The sequence below is a fragment of the Ovis aries genome, chromosome 25 (assembly GCF_016772045.2).
Source record: "Ovis aries strain OAR_USU_Benz2616 breed Rambouillet chromosome 25, ARS-UI_Ramb_v3.0, whole genome shotgun sequence".
Lineage (NCBI taxonomy): Eukaryota > Metazoa > Chordata > Mammalia > Artiodactyla > Bovidae > Ovis > Ovis aries.
The window spans coordinates 23960786-23979286 of record NC_056078.1 but is presented as its reverse complement, the minus strand read 5'-3'; the positions used below and the strand labels follow the sequence as shown (position 1 = coordinate 23979286).

Below are 18501 nucleotides of genomic sequence, written 5' to 3'. Positions count from 1 at the left end.
ACCCAGCGTCGCCTGCGTGGAAGGGGCCCCACGTGGTTCGGCTGCCAAAAGTGGGGAGGGCTTTTCTTGTCCACCATGTTTGCGTTATGCAGTAAAAAGAGTAGGGCTTCTCCGCTGGAAAGATACGAAAGCGACCACCAGGCCCTGATTTGGGCTGGGCCTCTTTTCCTGGCCTTGGCGCTCACGGCGCAGCCGCCCTAAAGTGTGCCTCTTTAGGGGCGGGTTGTGTTATTGAAGTTTCCCTGCAAATCTCTCCTTGTTTCCTCCTCTCCTTTGCATTTTCTCTTGGTTTTAATCTCTCCCGCTTTGTAATTTCAGTTACCCATCTACCGCTTGCGTCGCCCGACTTTGAGTCGTTTTCCAATTAGTGCTTTGCATTCTTGAAAAATGCCTGTACAAGTGACAACTAGTAATTTTTGGTTGTGCTGGGTCTCATAACCACTAAGGTTCCTAGTGACGGCTTTTGGGAGGAAAAAAAAAAAAAAAGCCGAATTTCTGTAAGAAGAGTGGAGGGCAGTCCTAGTACCGAGATCAGCGCAAGTTAAAGAACAAACGAAAGAACGAGATGAGTGAAAGTTAACTTGCAAACAAGGAACGTATATCAAATGCGGGGGAGAGACGGAAATGAGAGTGAGTAAAGCGGATGTTCCAGTAGGTTGGGAATGTGGACAAAACTATGTTTTAGGCCTTAAATATTCAGTCAGAGACTTTACAGACCCTAGCCCGTCGAGGGTGGGGTGATCGGGCGCAAGGAGTATTAGCAGTAGACAAGTTAGAATAATTTCTCCTCCCTGAGGTATGCAGTCTGTAGTGTGGAGAAAGGTCGTCAGTTACCGTCATACAATGGAAACTTCCATTTCGTGGCTATAATACATCCCCAAACCTGCTTAAGACAAATGGGGGGGGGGGAGTAAGAATTGGCTAGGTCATAATGTCCTACTGCCTTTTGTGAGACTCCCTCAAAATAACCCTCAGAGAAATGGAGAAGGGAAAAGGTGGTCTTCATTATAAGAGAGAGAAAAGCAAAACGGATAGTGTAATAACGATAGCTCACGATTATTGAGAGCTTGCTTGAGCTAGGTGCTGTACTCAATTCACTGACTCTTTATAACCCTAAAAATAATATCCCTATTTTACAGATGATATGCCTAAAGTCTGGAGAAATTTAAAAAGATAACCCAAGATCACACCTAGTGACAGAAACCAGGATTGAAACCCAAATGGTTTTACCCCAGGGACTAGGATCTTAAAAGCACTATGGACCTACCTGGGGATGTATTAAGGGAACAAAATAGATTTAGGCAAATTGAAGTTAGTTCCCCTAAATAACGCTCCATCATCTCTGGAGACCTGCAGTTAACAGTTTATTGGCTGGAGACTTTTGAACTGGCCTGAAACTTGGTATCACTGACTGGAGGTGGGGGAGGTTTCTTTTCTCTTTTTTCCTAATGATTCCTGTATTAGTAAAGACTCCAAGGTCCTTCTTCAGATGAAATTCTTCCCTGGATTCAAATTACATCATTATCCTTTCTGACTTTCAACCTGATTTGGTAAATGGAATTCTGTAATCCTTTTTACCCCTTGCCTGAATTCAATTTGTTTACCGCCTGACTGAGTTTGGCATTCTCTCCACTTATTTTTTATGGCTATGGGTCAAAATCCTAAAATCGTTCTAATGACTTTTCATCACCAAACTGCAATGTTTTCTTTGGGGTTTTTTTTTGGCCACAATTTGTTTGTATTGGGCACTCTCCTGTTTGCCAATGTGAATGCTTAGGAAGGACTTGAAATTAGCAGATATATTCCTTTTGCCTTTTTTATTATTATAGCAAGTAGGACGTTTTGAGTTTTTAAAAAAATACATTATATGGGGATAAACTTAATTTTTATTTGGCTTCCTATTTTGTGCCTGCTCAGTTGCTCATTCGTGTCCAACTCTTTGGGACTCCATGGACTGTAGCCTGCCAGGCTTCTCTGTCCATGGAATTTTCCAGGCAAGAAGACTGGAGTGGATTGCCATTTCCTACTCCAGAGGATTTTCCTGACCCAGAGATTGAACCTGGGTTCTTGCATCTCCTGTGTTGGCAGGTGGATTCTTTAAAACTCAATGCTTTTCTCAAAAGAAAAAGTGTCTATCAACTATTCCCATCTCCAAGTTGAGTCCTTTAAGGCTTGGTGAAATTAGCTCACCACTGCTTTAGTAGTCCCTACAGAATTGTTTCCAGATCAGTCTCTGTGGAATTGTTTCTATAGAGATGGTTAGAACTAAGAACTCCCAGCTGCATTGGGGTGTGTTTGATTTTTTTGTCCTCTTTGTCTTCCTTTCCATCATTTCAGTGCTTTCCTATTATATCGAAATCAGAGGGACCCTGGAGAGGATCTTGTTAGAGGCCAAAATGAGAGAAAAGATGAAAAAGGAGAAGGAAATAGGAGTACCCACAGATCCCAGAGGAAAACAAGACCCAGACATGTGATCATGACTACACCACCAGGAAGAGAACAGGAAAATTCCATGCAGAGCTTGAAAAAAGAAAGAAATTGAAGAGATTGCACTCTTCTGGGGGAGGGAAGGCACATTAACTAAAAATTGGCTAAAATAGTTGTTGACATACCCCTATCACGTTCTGAAATAACATAAAAACAGGATTATAATCTTTGTCTGTAGGAAAAGCAAATAAACTAAAAACAACAAACCCACACATAAGTTTCTAGGAGTGTTTCTAAATGCTTTCTGAGCACTAAATCTGTTGTACTAAGGTTTTGTGAAATGCTTATTCTTTGATTTATATCATATATTAATATATCTGTCTTTACAAAGCAGTGATCTCCATAGCAATTCAGAATTATTTCTCAAGACAAAGCTTACACAGTTTACATTCTTGATATTTTGTTTGTTTGTTTGTTTCTTCAAATTACCTTAGTGTTTATTCTGGGATTAGGGAAACCAAGAGATCTCATCCAATTAATCATACACTAAGTAAACAAATTGGAAAAAAGCGTCTAGCACACTTTCTCTACTTTTTGAAAATAATTAAAAATGTTGAATATTATTTCTGTTCCAGTGGATTGCTGGGAAGAACAGGGAAAACCGCCACAAAAGATAGTTATTTAAGGAATTTAAATCAAATTATTATATTGCTTTTAATATTCCATAAGCATATTGATAACTTAGAGAACACAGTGCAGATATCAGACCATTCCCTCCCTTTGCTCACACGATTTTAAACTTCTGAGTCATAGTTAAAATACATGTTTTCATTATATGCATATCAATATATATGCCTCTTAGTGTACAAATAACAATGGTTATACTGGGGGTGAAGGCACTTTAATTTTCACCACAGTCTAGCAAAGTTATTATTTGTTGAACCAATAAATAGAAGAATCAGAAGATAAAGTAATGCTCCAAACTTTACAAAGAAAATCAATGACAAAATTAGAACTGTCTTCATAACCAGGGAGTCAGATCGGTCTAGGTTCTAACCCTAAGATTTCACACTTACCTACAGCTGTTTGATTCTGAGGCAGTTAACTTTCCTGAAACTCAGTTTTTGTGGCTGTTTGTGGCTACAAGATATGACCTGCAGGATCGCAGTTTCTTGACCAGGGATTGAACCCATCCATGAGAAGGAAATGGCCACTCCAGTATTCTTTCTTGCCTAGAGAATCCCATGAAGAGAGGAGCCTGGTTGGCTGCTGTTCATGGGGTCACAGAGAGTCAGACACGACCGAGTGATTAAGTGAAAAAAAAAATGCACCCTACATTGGGAGTTTGGAGTCTTAATCACTGGACTGCCAAGGAAGTCCCCTGAATCTTAGTTTCTTAGTGTCTAAAATGAGTTGTTATATAGAGATTAGCAGTTGAAATAATTCCAGTTCTGTCCTGTTTCTTGTCTGTTATGTCATTAATGTGGTCCTTCCTGTAAAACTTATTTCAATAGTGAATTTAGTAGGAAAATTTTGGAAAGTACAATGTTCTAAGCACTGTGTTGTGAGGAAGGGAGGGGCAAAAATTATTCCAGGGAAATCTGTAAAATCAGATGAGTACCAAGAGTCATCTGTAGACAGACTGATATTTCACATGTAAATGGGCTTCCCTGGTGGCTCAGCTGTTAAAGAATCTACCTGCAGTGTAGGAGACCTGGGTTCAATTCCCGGGTTTGGGTAGATCCCCTGGAGAAAGGAAAGGCTACCCACTCCACTATTCTGGCCTAGAGAATTCCATGGACTGTATAGTTCATGGTGTCGCAAAGAGTTGGACATGACTGAGTGACTTTCACTCATTCACATGTAAATACTGCTGTTTTCCAAGACAGGCAGATGCGATTGCTATTAATAAAGTAGAAATTGATTTGAGGGCGTTAGTAAAATCCTAGCATTTCAGTATATGTTTCAGTCTACAAAAAATGGCCGACTCTTCTCCTAATGCATGGGGTCCAGGTTCAATCCCTGGTCAGGGTACTAGATCCCACATACTGCAACTAAGAGTTCACATGCTGTAACTAAAGATCCTGCATGCTGCAACTAAAAAGGAAAAAGGCCCTGCATGCCCAACTAAGACTGGCACAACCTAATTAATTAATTTAAAGCAGATCGTATGGAGAGTTCCTGTGTATCCCTCACTGAGTTGCCTCTATTATTAACATCTTGCATTTACTATGATGTGTTTGTTACAACTAATGAACCTACCTAGGTTCATTATTATTAACTACACACTTTATATGGGGTTCACTAGTTTTTCCCTAGCATCCTTCTGTTCCAGGATCCCATCCTGGATACTACATTAATTAGTCATCATTCTCCTTAGCATTCTCTGTTCCTTTGAGGAATACTCTTCCACTGGGATATCGCTAATGTTTTTGCTATGATTAATTAGGAGTAATGGGTTCTCAGGAGGAAGACCACTGAAGTAAAGTGTCATTTTCATCTCATCATATCCAAGGTAGATGCTATCAGCCTGACTTATCACTGATGGTGTTACCCTTAATCAAACCTGCCTGAGGCAGTACTTGCCAGATTTCTCCACTGTGAAGTTACTTTTTATCCTCTTATGCTCCACTCTTTTGGAAAAAAGTCACTGAGTGCAGCTCACACTCAAGGGGTATTTAAGCTCCATCCCCTGGAAGGGAGAGTAGCTAGATAAATTATTTGAAATTATTCTAGGGACTTCCCTGGTGGCCTAATAGCTAAAAATCTGCCTTGCAGTACAGGGGACATGGGTTCAATCCCTGGTCAGGGAACTAAGATCCCAAATGCCACAGGGCAACTAAGTCTGCGTGCTGCAACTACTGAACGTGCAGGCTTAACAGTCCATTCTCCAAAACGAGAAGCCAGCATCATGAGATGCCCACACATTGCAATGAAGAGTAGCCCCTACTTTTCACAGCTAGACAAAGCCCAAGACCAGCAACAAAGACCCAATGTAGCCAAAAATAAATAAATTAAGAACTTGAGTTAAAAATAATTCTATGAGGTTTTCCTTTCATTCATTCTTTCATCTTTATATATATGTCAGTATAGACCCACAGATACTAATTTTATACTTTGGGTTATAATCTATACAACTTATTTTGTTGTTCAAATTGTTCTTTCTTAGGCCACTGGGAGCACTTTCAGGTTGGCTCCTGTATCCCTTTGACATACCTCTATTCTATTTATTTATTTGCTGACTTGTGGGATCCTAGTTCTTTGACCCGGGATCAAACCCATTCTCCCTGCAGTGAAAGTACAGTGTCCCAACCCCCATTGGATTGCCAGGGAAGCTCCCTTATTCTTTTTATTTTTTTGAGACTGTCTTACTTTCTTCTATTAGAAGGTCCTGAAGGCTTATCTGGTATTTTCTTTACCTTTGCCCTAGAAGTGACCATTTCTCTAGGGAACCCAGTTCCTTTTATTATTGGGGAATGTTATTTAACTTCCACATTCCTCAAATTTCCATTTCCTCTTGTTATTTAAATGGAATCTTATTCCATTGTGATTGAAGGACACACTTTGTATGATTCCAAGCCTTTATATTTATTGAGACTTGTTTTATGGCCTAACATATGATCTATTCTGGAAAATGCTCCATGTGTACTTGAAAAGGACATGCTGTTTACTGCTATTGGACTCCCAGATCTAGAAAACAAATTAAGAGGTGGTTACCAGTGGGAAGAGGAAGTGGGGAGGGGCAATAATTTGGTTGATAAATGGTAGGTCATGATGATAAGAACTGTAAGCTTCAACAGAGAAGTGAAAAGTCTCCAAAACTGTAGGTGTTTGAACATAAATGTAGTTGAGGAAATCAGAATTTGTCTAAAAATGTTTTTAACAAAGGCAGTGTTTCAGAGCTTCTATTAAGTCCAGGAAACACGAGTAAAACTTAAACACAAAGTAGTTGAGTGCCATTAAACTAATTTAAAAATAGAATTTCCTCCAAATTTTTATTTAAAACATTTTATAATTTGACTTCCTTATTATAGTTATTTTCTTTTTTCCAACAAGTAAGGTGCATAGTATTCATGTACATTTTGAATGCCAGTCAGCGTTCTGTTACTAAGTATTTACATTTTTAAAGAACTAAGTTGGCATTTATTAGTGAGTAGCATTGTTTTTTGGAGAAGGCAATGGCAACCCACTCCAGTACCCTTGCCTGGAAAATCCCATGGACGGAGGAGCCTGGTAGGCTGCAGTCCATGGGGTATTGAAGAGTTGGACATGGCTGAGCGACTTCACTCTCACTTTTCACTTTCCTGCATTGGAGAATGAAATGGCAACCCACTCCAGTGTTCTTGCCTGGAGAATCCCAGGGACGGCGGAGCCTGCTGGGCTGCTGTCTGTGGGGTCACAAAGAGTCGGACACGACTGGGTGACTTAGCAGCAGCATCAGCAGCAGCATTGTTTTGAGGCAGCAGTCATAAGCAAAAGCCAAGCGGGTTCTTTTATATTAACAGCTACAGAATACAGGAGTCAACTTTCTGTTGTCTGTAGCACAGGAGACTGTAAACAAGCTATGACTATTATAGAGGGACAGATAAGCATCATTCCCAGGCACACCCATGGGCAGGTTTAATGACTAAACTATTTGAACAAGGGAGGTTTATGATTTCCCTACATTCACATGATAAATGGAACCAAGGTTAGAATTCAGAAAGATGTCTACTGTTTCCTCAGGAATGAACCTGATGGAACTGCAGGGAATATAGTGAGACAAAGAGAAAGTGAAGTCGCTCAGTTGTGTCCGACTCTTTGCGACTCCATGGACAGTAGCCCTACCAGGCTCCTCCGTCCATGGGATTTTCCAGGCAAGAATACTGGAGTGGGTTGCCATTTCCTTCTGCAGGAGATCTTCCCAACCCAGGGATTGAACCTGGGTCTCCAAGCTTTATAGGCAGATGCTTTAACGTCTGAGCCACCAGGGAAGTCCATATAGTGAGACAGGGGATTGTCAAATGGGATTTTTTTTTCTGTATTATTTTATTGTTTATAAAAAAGGTTCTATTCATACACTAAATTGATGATTAAAAACTAAAAAAGTTTTAAAACAGATATGAATATTTAGAAATATGAATTTAGATTTATGAGGTACCCTCTGGGAGTATTTGATTTCTATTTAAACAGCTTATTTGCTTGCCATTATTAAAGAGCATATAAAGCCATACTAGGGATCCTAATGGAATGTAAGTGAAATTAGAGCAGGATAAATTCTTTGGCTCATTTGAAAAACACCCTGCTGGAATAGTGTACAGAGCTCTGCCTGAACCATTAGATTGACCAGGATGCCAAAATTTGTGCAAGCCCATTTACTGGGTAAAGAAAGGCAAGTTGCTTAAACTTTACCTGCCTCAAATTTTCTCTCGGCAGTTCAGGAGGAAGTTAAGCCTGCCCTTTTCTTTTCTTCTTTTGGAAAGATATACCCATCTTCTTGGGGCTTCCTGCATGGCACTAGTGGTGAAGAACCTGCCTGCCAATGCAGAAGACATGAGAGACTCAGGTTTGATCCCGAGTGGGGAATATCCCTTGCAGGAGGGCATGGCAATCTACTCCAGTATTCTTGCCTGGAGAAGCAGAGCCTGGTGGGCTACAGTCCATGGGATTGCAAAGAGTTGGACATGACTGAAACAACTTAACAGTCATACACTTATGTTCTTGGATTAAAAGAATATCTTCAAAGTGATTTTACAACTCAAGGTAATCCACAGATCCAACACAATTCACATCAAATAAGTCTGCGTTTTTCTTATAGAAATGAAACCAAAATTAATTTTGAGGAGAGAGAGAAAAAAAAGAGAGACATCTTCAAAAACAAACTCTAGATTAGACTTTCAGAGTGGAGGCACATGGCTCATTCATGAGACTCTCTCCTCTCCCTGGTACCTAGCTTTGGCGTTGGCCTGCCACATAGTAGATGTTGAACTGAATTTTGGATTTCTTTTTTTTTTTTTAACATTTAAAAAAGTTTTATATTGGAGCATAATTGATTAACAATGTTGTGTTAGTTTCAAGTGTATGGCAAAGTGATTCAGTTATACATGTACATATATTTATTCTTTTTCAAACTGTTTTCCCATTTAGGTTATTACAGAATGATTTTATTTATTTATTTATTTGTGGCTGAGCTGGGTCTTCCTTGCTGTACAAGGGCTTTCTCTAGTTACGGAGAGTGGGGGCTACTCTCTAGCTGCCATGTGATGGCTTCTCATTGTGGTGGCTTCTCTTGTGGAGCATGGGCTCTAGAGTGTGCAGGCTTCAGTAGTGGCAGTGTGTGTTGACTCAGTAGTTGTGGCCCATGGGCTTATTAGTTGCACCTTGGCATGTGGGATCTTCCCAGACCAGGGATCAAATCGGCATCCTCTGCTTTGCAAGGCAGATTCCTAACCACTGGACCACCACGGAAGCCTGTATTATGGAATATTGAGCAATGTTCTCTGTGCTGTACAGTAGGTCCTTGTAGGTTATCTATTTAAAATTTTTTTAAAAAAAGTTTAATTGGAGGATAATTGCTTTACAATCTTGTGTTGGTTTCTGCTGTACAACCATATTAATTAGCTATAAGTCTACATATATCTGTTCCTTCATGAACATTGACTCCAGCAGATCTTGATAACCTCATCTCTGCAATCTCCTTTCCTCTTGCATATCTATTTCTATATCAAATTGCTTGCCCTGGGATTAATCTATGCACTCTACCCAAAATGCCTGTTCCCACCTTATGGAACCGCTGGATATTTGTGTGTGTGTGTGTGTGTGTGTGTGTGTGTGTGTGTGTGTTTTTGGACTGACTTAAATGTCATCTCTGGATGACAGCTCTGGGAGCTCATCTCTGGAGGTCCCTCTGATTGTCTCCTGGGCAGAGTTATTGCTCTCTCCTTGTGTTCCTAAGCATTTTATATATATCTTTTCCTTTTGTATTTTATAGTTTATAATTTTTACGTTGGTCTCCTCACTGGCTAGAATTCCTTGCTAAAAATTATGATTAAAAACTGTATCTTAAATATTAATACTATTATTGCTTGGAGGTCAAAAAGTGCAGACTTACCCAAGTTTCTTGAAAGGGCTCCAAAGGCACAAACTTGTAGTTATAAAATAAATTAGTTCTTGGAATCTCATGTGCAGCACTGTGACCATAGTTAATAATAATGAATTGAATATTTGAAAGTTGCTAAGAGAGTAGATCTTCAAACTTCCACCACACTGGAGAAAAAAAAAAAACAACACAAAACCATTTTGTAACTATGTTTGGTGATAGATTAACTAGACTTTTTGTGGTAGGTCATTTCCTAATATATACGAATATTGGTTAGTTATGTTGTAAACCTGAAAGTAATATATCAATTATACCTAAAAAAAGGGCAGAAAAAAGTAGGCAATCTGGCAAGAAAGTTAAGCAAAACCCTTGTATAATAAACAAAAAGAAAAGAAAAAGAAAACAACTCTGTAGACCTGGGAGCTGCCTAGCCATTGTTTATCCTCATCTCCTTGAGAATAAGAGATACATGTTAGGATGGGTTAATTTATTTTATATTTAAGCAAAACACCCCATAGTTTGCTGAGTTTTTTAAAAGTTCTATAACTTTGAGAGAGAGGAATTCTTTCCTACCTATGACAAAATCCATGCTTTCTAGTAAAAGCAAAGGAAATACCCAGAATGTGAACAGTTTATCTCCACAGCATGAAGATACAGAAGATTCTTCACTCCCCCAACACCATTTTTCTATATTTTATAGGTTTTCAGTAAAGAGAAAGTATTATTCTTATAATAAAAAGCTTAATTTTAACAAATCTATATCATGAGCTCTAAAAAGTCTCCAATTACAGGTTTATAAAATAACACAAAATTAAAACATGAGGTTCCTTTGACTATGTTAAGTCCAAAAAAAGTTATTGCTGATTTGCATGGTTATGATTCATTTTTTGATTTTCCAAGTTTCTTATGATGGGCATTTTTTTATTAGAAAAAATGCATCATTTTATTTTATTTTTTTTTTTTAGTTCACATAAAGTTTAATCCGTCAAGTTAATGAAAATATCAAAATTTGTGAGTTAGTGTCTGGCAGAGGACATTTAATTTTGTTGCAAATAATACAGTATTTGGTGTTTCCATTCTGGATGGGCTATGCTGCAGAAAGAGCAATGGCATTGAATCTCAATTCATCAGGGTCACGTTCCATAAACTTCTTGCAAACTTCTATGGCATCCTCTAATAAAGTTTCATCACTAGTTTCCCCATGGTTAATTGGAAATGGTTTTCGTCCATCTAATTCATAGAGATGCCCATCTACATGAACTAATGCAATAAAATGAAGATCTACTTTTTCATCTATATTTGGTGCCTCAGTCTGACCTTCATGGGCACTGGTCTCATGAGTAACTCGAATGGCGTCATAGTTCTCCAGGTATCTGGCTCGTTCTTCAGGGCTCATTGATGCAGACTCCTCCAGGAATTTTTTCAAGGTTGATCCAGATTCAAAGTGCATCTTGTCTTTATTGTTGGCAATAGCATGGATTAGTCCAATTGTCCCACAGGCATTGCTGATTGTTTGCTTCATGAAATACACTGACGATGTAACATCTTGTCCCCGAGATTTTATTTTTTCCTCTTCTTCTGTTCTGAATACTTCATACTTTTCTGTAATAGGGAAGAGAAGTAACACTGCACACACTGGTCTTGGTACCATGCTAAGGAGTTCAGGATCCATTCCATATACATCAACAAACTGCCAGTTAGGATGCAGACCTAATTGTTTGAGAAACTGGTTGGTGACCTCGGGATTGGCCTCCAGCGGCAGCCAGCGTTGACCCTCCATGGCCGCTCCGCCCGGCCCCTCTCCAGCTCTCAAAATGCATCATTTTAAAAGGGCAGTAATATTCATCAGTTAACTGTCAGCAACATATATGCTCTTTGGAAGTTTTGCATACTTCATTAACACATAGCTTATGCTAGTTTTGGCTACTCTAAGAATATAACTATGTTAAGTATGTGTACACTATGAAAAGAAAATATTCTATTCATCCAGTATTTTAAAGCAAATACAATCTAGAGGCTTAAATCAAAGAATTACTTACCTTTAAATGCAGGTGTATTAGAATAATTACTTGACTTTGTACTTGGGAAATGTTAGTTGTTTCTTTGCATCAAGTAAAACATTAACTTTTTGATTTTTTTTGCAGCAATAAGAAGGAAAGCAGTCTACCAACAGTTTTGAGAGTTTGCAGAAACAGCTTACAAAGAAAATGAAGCTCCCTATTTTCATAGCAGATGCATTCACAACAAAAGCATTTCGTGGGAATCCGGCTGCTGTTTGCCTCCTAGAAAATGTAAGTAGTATTTTGCTTTGAAGTACAGTGCCTGAAATCCTCAATGCTTATAGAACCAAGTTTTACTTAAAAAAAAAAAAGAGAAGAAAAAAATCAGACCCACTTGTTTGTTTACTTTCCTGGGTTGTGTTCTCTGTCAAATGGTATTAACAATGTTCACGTCTGCAAGTTGATTTTAACCAAATTATATGATAAGACTGCTTATATCTGGATGGATGCGCATGTCTAGGAAATTAAGATTTATGTAAAGAAGAACTGCTGCTGCTGCTGCTAAGTCACTTCAGTCGTGTCCGACTCTGTGCGACCCCATAGACGGCAGCCCACCAGGCTCCCCCGTCCCTGGGATTCTCCAGGCAAGAACACTGAAGTGGGTTGCCATTTCCTTCTCCAATCCATGAAGGTGAAAAGTGAAAGTGAAGTTGCTCAGTCGTATCTGACTCTTAGCGACCCCATGGACTGCAGCTCACCAGGCTCCTCCGTCCATAGGATTTTCCAGGCAAGAGTACTGGAGTGGGGTGCTATTGCCTTCTCTGCAAAAGAAGACGTAAGCCAATTAAAAAAAAAAAAAACCAAAAACAGGAGTAGGTGGCACTTCCCTGGTGGTTCAGTGGTTAAGACTTCCAGTGCAGGGGACACAGATTCTGTCCCTGGACCAAAAAAAAAGAAAACTCATCCATTGTAGCCACTGGATTTTCATTTAGTTAGCACCAAATGTGGAAGACAATGAAATTAGATGAGTTTTATGTGACTGAACATGGCTGATACTACATTTAGCATAAAAGATTCTAGCTGTATATTTTTAACCTTACCTATAGGTCAGAGAATTAGAAATTCTTTTCTGGACCAAAAAGATGAGATATTTTGCAAGGAGTTAAGTAATTTAGTAGAAAGATAGAAAGGAATTAAGCTCTAACATAGTGAGAACTCAGTTTACTGAAAATCTCAATTTGAAAACGGCTCTTTGAGGACTTCCCTGGTGGTCCAGTGAAAAGACTCCAGCTTTCACTGTAGGGGACATGGGTTCAATCACCGTTTGTGGGAGTTACACATGCTACATGGTGCAATGAGGGGGGAGAAAGGCTCTCTGGTTAGATAAGTATTAACAGAATAGTTAAATATTCCTTGACCTTAGCCGCTTTGTGTTGTTACCTGGGTATTAGGAAACAAGTCAATGTACCCTTCCGCTCAGAACAGTTAGTACAAGAGTAGACTATCTGAGAATTATGTCAACTACACAGTAAACAGTTGATGATCTTGAGTAAGTCTTATTAAGCTGGGGCCTTCAAGGGCAGTAAACATCAAGCTGGTTGCAGATTAAAATCACCCGAGGTGGTTTAAAAATTCCTATGCCCGACCAATCACAACAAATCTCTGGGGGGTGAGGCCCAAGCAGCACTGGTTTTTAAAGCTCTCCAGGGGATTCTAGTGTAAATCAACATGGAGAATAGCTGCGGTTTTACTGAGACCGGTGAATGTTGTTAATCGAGTCCTTGTATATTTTATTTTCTCCCTCAAATAAAGCAGCAATATGGTGATCAAAGTCCCCATCTTACCTTAACAATGCATTCATTATGCAACCCTGTGGCTGGCATTTTCCAACGACACAGTGCAGAAAGTAATAACATTAATAGACTATCAAGTAACATAAGAACTTGGGAGTAATAGTGAGAGAATAGCTAACAGCCAGATTCTAAATCCTGAACTTTCTTTAGAAGCAATATGACACACACAGCTTCATATCAAGGGCTTGTGGAATTGACTAAATCTACTTGTCAAAAGTCTTAGTGTAAAAAAAAAAAAGCCTTAGTGTATTTATCCCATATTCCCACATAATATTCTAGAAGAGTTTTGAAAAAAGGTTTAAGTGATTTATGTACTCCATTTTTTACCAGGAATTAATATTATTCCTCAATGTATTCCTTCTCACCTCTAGTATATTCACTAAACTCCAGACTTAGGATCTCTCTCTTTCACTCTCTATTAAAATATATTTTGCATGTTATTTATATATTTGGAAAAACTAGGAAATACAAATTTAAACAAAAAACTTAGCATAGTTCAAAGCAATATGCTTCAGTATGAAATGAAGAAAAGGAAGTCTGTGATCAGGGATGCTCTCTAGAGTCTCTCAGTTCATTTCTGTGTCTTAGACCTGTGAGATGAGGCTGGTTTGATGGTTGGTCCAGGACAACTGAATAGGTATTTAAAGATTGGTTTGCTAGTTTTCTATTCTGTAGACTTGAGGATCTCCTTTCCTGAAGGTTAACTTAGCACTTTCTCCAGTGCATAATCAATAAACATTAAAATAAAATGAAAAGAGAAACTGTTGTTCCACCCTTTGAATTTTTTTACCCACAGCTAGAGACAGTGGGCACTTGAAGCACCTAGAAAGAACACAAGTGAACTCAGGAAATATCAGAGACAGATAAGGACTAAGCCTTATAATGCTGACCACAACTCAGTAGGCATTTAGCCTGTCATTATGTATTCTACAAATGTTTGTTGACACCTGCTGTGGGCCAGGCTCTGGGGTAGGGACGGGAGGTACCAATAAGTTTGCCTGTCCTTGAGGTGCTCAGAGTCTAGCAGGGGAAATAGACGCAGAAACCTGATCATTTTCCCATAGTCACCACAGAAGCTGAAAGACCAGGTACCAGGTCCTCTGGGGACCAGAGCATGGAGCAACTTGCATTTTTATGGGTGAGAAAATACTTCAGATTTTAAGTTCAGAGTTTCAAAGGAATATTCTTTTTCATTTTGTTTTGTTTAAAATTATTTAAATTTGACTGAGATGATACTATGAAAAACTTGGTAGACAGACTAAATACTAGATAGTTGTACTTTGAACTTTAAAAATACTTGATAAGAGACTGCTGGAAGAAAAGGAAAACTTTCTGGGTAACAACATTCCCAGAACTTCTACAATATTCTCAAGTGTTTTGTCATGGCCCTTCTAGATAAGCTTATTTTTCAAATCTTCACTTAAGGAACACTATGAAAGTGAAATGAAGCTGTTAGTGGCACAGTCATGTCCGACTCTTTGCAACCCCATGAACTATAGCTCTCCAGGCTTCTCTGTCCATGAAATTCTCTAGGCAAGAATACAGAAGTGGGTGGTCATTCCCTTCTCCAGGGTATCTTCGAATCCAGGGATCAAACCCAGGTCTCCTGCATTGAAGGCAGATTCTTTACTGTCTGAGCCACCAGGGAAACGCTAGACAAGTCAATTTTTTAAATCTCCACATGAGGAACGTTGTGTATTAGGCGAAAGCAAAAACAGATTAAGGGCTAAATATAAGTAATATGAAACAGATATTTGAAAAAAAATATTTAAAACTTTAAAAAGCTGATGGCTGTTCTCAGATGCCTAACCATTTTATAGTAACGACTATGTGTGGTGGTTTAGTCGCTAAGTCATGTCTGACTCTTGCGACCCCATGGACTGTAGCCTGCCAGACTCCTTTGTCCATGGGATTCTACAGGCAAGAATACTGGAGTGAGTTGCCACTTAGGCATAGAAAATGTATAGAAACAAAAATGAAATAAATACAATGACAGCTGTGTTAAAAGCTATAGGAATTATTGATCAGCTATTCGAATAGGTCATCAGGCTGTGGTAGTGATAAAAGGTGGTTTATTTTCCTGTAAACCTGATTTACTAGTTAGTAAAAATAACATACCAACAAAAGTAAGGAGCTCATATTTTTCTCCCTCATATTCTAACAAAACCTTAAGATTGTGTGTGTGTGTGTGTGTGTGTGTGTGTGTGTGTGTGTGTATGTATATATATGTATGTGTGCTTTTAGGGCAGAGCTTCTCAAATGTGTAATTAACATTTTGGACTGGGACGTTCTTTATTGTGTGAGGTGTCATGTCTGTTATAAAATGTTTGGCAGGTCCTGGGCTTTGACCCACTAAATGACAGTAGTCTTCCCCTACTCCCCCAGCCATGACAATGAAAAGTTGCCCCCAGTTGAGAACCATTGTTTCAAAAGATACCTTCTCTAAAGAGAGGTTTATTCTGGAGTTTTCCTGTTTAAATTATCCATAAAAACAACTTCAAGGCCCAGTGTATACATTTATTCCACTTCACCTGGCACTTCCTGGCTGTCTACCATGAGCAGGACACTGCTAGGATCAAATGTGATGCTCATAGATGTGCATTTTTATTCTTTTAAACGCTGATAATCATTTCCAGTGACAGCAAGGAGGATTGGCTTCACACTTTTAAGTAGGAATGCTTAGTTTTAGTTCCTAAACTACTTGCTTTTCTGGTTTTCCTGCGTAAAGTTAGGTATAACCAAAAGCCACTTTTACAGCTTGGTAAGTTATGTATTTAAATGAAAAATTGTGTATAGCAATCCTGAGTTCAATCCATGCTTTACCTCACATGCAGTGGCCCTTTCCACACTTGGCATCCTTTCTTAGAGAGAATTATCCACTCTGTGACCACAATGGGTCAGAGACTCCTGGGGTTTCTAGAGAGTTGCAACCTTGTATCTCAGTTTTATGCTCAGAAGAAGGATGCAGCGTGCAGAAAAGATTCTTCCAGGACACGAAGCGTTTTTCTTTGCCAAGTATTTGAAGGAAGAGAGCAATGCAAAGGAAGAGGAAATGCTAGTGTGGTAATCTCTGCTTCCCAAGTACCCTCACTGACTTCAGAACAAAACTCTCAGCTAGGGGCAGTGATTTCAGGCAAGTTCAGCCAGACGCATACTGTGCTAATTGGTTTTTATATGTTATTTCATTTCACCCTCACAACCACTTTATGAGTAGGTTTTATTATTAATCCCCATTTTACAGATGAGAAGACAGAGGCAGAGAAAGGTTAAGCAATTTGTCTAAGTGGCTGACCAGAATCCCACCCCAGGTCTGCCTGACTACAGGGTCCATGCTTTTAACCCACTATATTCACTACTGGCGCTTCCCAGGTGGCACAGTGGTAAAGAATCTGCCTGCCAATGCAGAAGATGCAAGAGACACGGGTTCAATCCCTGGGTCAGGAATATCTTCTGGAGGAGGAAATGGCAACCCACTCTAGTATTCTTGCCTGGAAAATTCTGTGGTCAGAAGAACCTGGCAGGCTACAGTCCATGGGGTCACAAAGAGTGAGACATGACTGAGCATGCACACGCACTCACTGTTGGAATATTCACTACTAGATATTCTCCCACAGTGACCCTTCCCGGTTGGTAACATGCATCAGTCTTATAATTCACTCAATGCCTGTCTTCCTCACTTCTGGACATTCTATGAGATCTTAATCTCTTCTGACTTGTTCCAACATCCAGGGCCTGGCACATGGGAGACACTAAATATCTGTTGAGTGAAAGTGGAAATAGTATAATCAATTGTATTATGCAAACTCTTCTTCTAGGAGTTCTAGTAGAAGAAGCCAACAGTCATTTATTTATTTATTTCTTAGTTTATTTTCAGCTGTACGGGGTCTTTATTGCTGTGAGCAGACTTTCTCTAGTTGTAGCGAGCTGGGGCTGGCTACTCTCTAGTTGCGGTACCTGGGCTTCTCACTGAGGCGGCTTCTCTTGTTGCAGAGCACAGGCCCTAGGTGCAAGTGCTTCAGTAGCTATGGCTTACTTGCTTCATGGCGTGTAGAATCTTCCTGGACCAGAGATCGAACCTGTGTTCCCTCCACTGGCAGGTGAATTCTTATCCACTGCGCCTTTGGGGAAGTCTTGGCCAACGATTATGGATCTTTTGTTTTCATTGATGGGGTGGGATGGGCAGGGCATGCAATGCAAGTATGTGCTTTAGGTTCTGTGATGGAGCTGGAGAGACAAGGCATATAAGATCCATTGTTGTTCAGTCACTAAGTCATGTCGGACTCTCCGTCCCCATGAACTGCAGCTTGCCAGGCTTCTCTGTCCTTCAGTCTCTCCCGGAGTTTGCTCAAACTCATCTCCATTGAGTCGATGATGCTGTCTAACCATCTCATCCTCTATCATCTCCTTTTCCTCCGCCCTCAGTCTTTCCCAGCGTCAGGGTCTTTTCCAACAAGTCGGCTCTTCACATCAGGTGGCCAAAGTATTTAGGAACAACTGAAGGTGACTTGCAGCTTGAGTGCTGCACTGTGTGCACATAACTTTGCAATCGGAAACCCAGTGTCTCAGAAGGAATCTCCTGTTTCTTCCTGAATGATTTAGAACTTTCTGCATCCAAGTGCTTTTCCTTTGCTACAAAGAAAGCAGAGGGACAAATGAACAAGACTGAGCAAGACTGTCCTGTTTAGGCTGTCATATTTCTAAACTGCCACAAGGTGGGAGTATTTTAAAACTTTACTGTGATTTTCTGATTATTAATCTTTTGCGAGCCATATGGTTGGTAGAACATCAGTGTCCCAATACAGTACATTGCAACTCAGAAAAACAAACATGGCTCTCTTTTTACTGCTGGAAACTTGACTCTTGTGAGATTGGCAAAGAGAAATGTATATTAGAGCAAGAGAATTAACAGTTATTGGTTCAGTTTGTAACAATTGTGTGTTACATTTGAAAATAAGCTTGTGTAAAATGGAAACATTTTACATTTTTGGTTCCAATACAACATTTCTGTATTGGAACCAAACTTCAGTATTGTTAATGAATGTAGTCTCATTCTTTTTTTTTCCCCTAAAGCTCTCCAAGTTGAAGCAATGTTAATCTCCTCGTGATTCACCATTATTTTGCTCTTTGGTTCCAGTGTAGGAAT

General features: G+C 39.5%; 2 protein-coding genes across 14 annotated transcripts in view; one reads left to right on the top strand and one right to left on the bottom strand.

The window, feature by feature from the left end:
- Positions 1–18501, top strand: part of PBLD (phenazine biosynthesis like protein domain containing) — a 35236-nt gene that overhangs the window by 262 nt on the left and 16473 nt on the right. For 7 of the 13 annotated variants that reach the window (XM_060406845.1, XM_060406846.1, XM_042240788.1 and 4 more), the window contains exons 2-3: positions 447–630; positions 11650–11796. In XM_060406845.1, coding sequence (XP_060262828.1) covers positions 11713–11796 — 84 coding nt within the window. In that variant the 5' untranslated portion in view covers positions 447–630; positions 11650–11712. The remainder of the gene's footprint in view (positions 1–446; positions 631–11649; positions 11797–18501) is intronic. The other 6 variants (XM_042240789.1, XM_042240790.1, XM_012105183.4 and 3 more) reach the window with 1 other exon arrangement.
- LOC101105383 (ubiquitin carboxyl-terminal hydrolase isozyme L3) lies at positions 10447–11316 on the bottom strand. Its single transcript, XM_012105177.5, has one exon. The coding sequence runs from the start codon at positions 11283–11285 to the stop codon at positions 10593–10595; it is 693 nt and encodes a 230-aa protein (XP_011960567.1). The 5' UTR covers positions 11286–11316; the 3' UTR covers positions 10447–10592.

What these genes read in the sequence shown, in the direction of transcription:
- LOC101105383 (XM_012105177.5), bottom strand. Translation starts at nt 11,285, where the DNA reads ATGGAGGGTCAACGCTGGCTGCCGCTGGAGGCCAATCCCGAGGTCACC.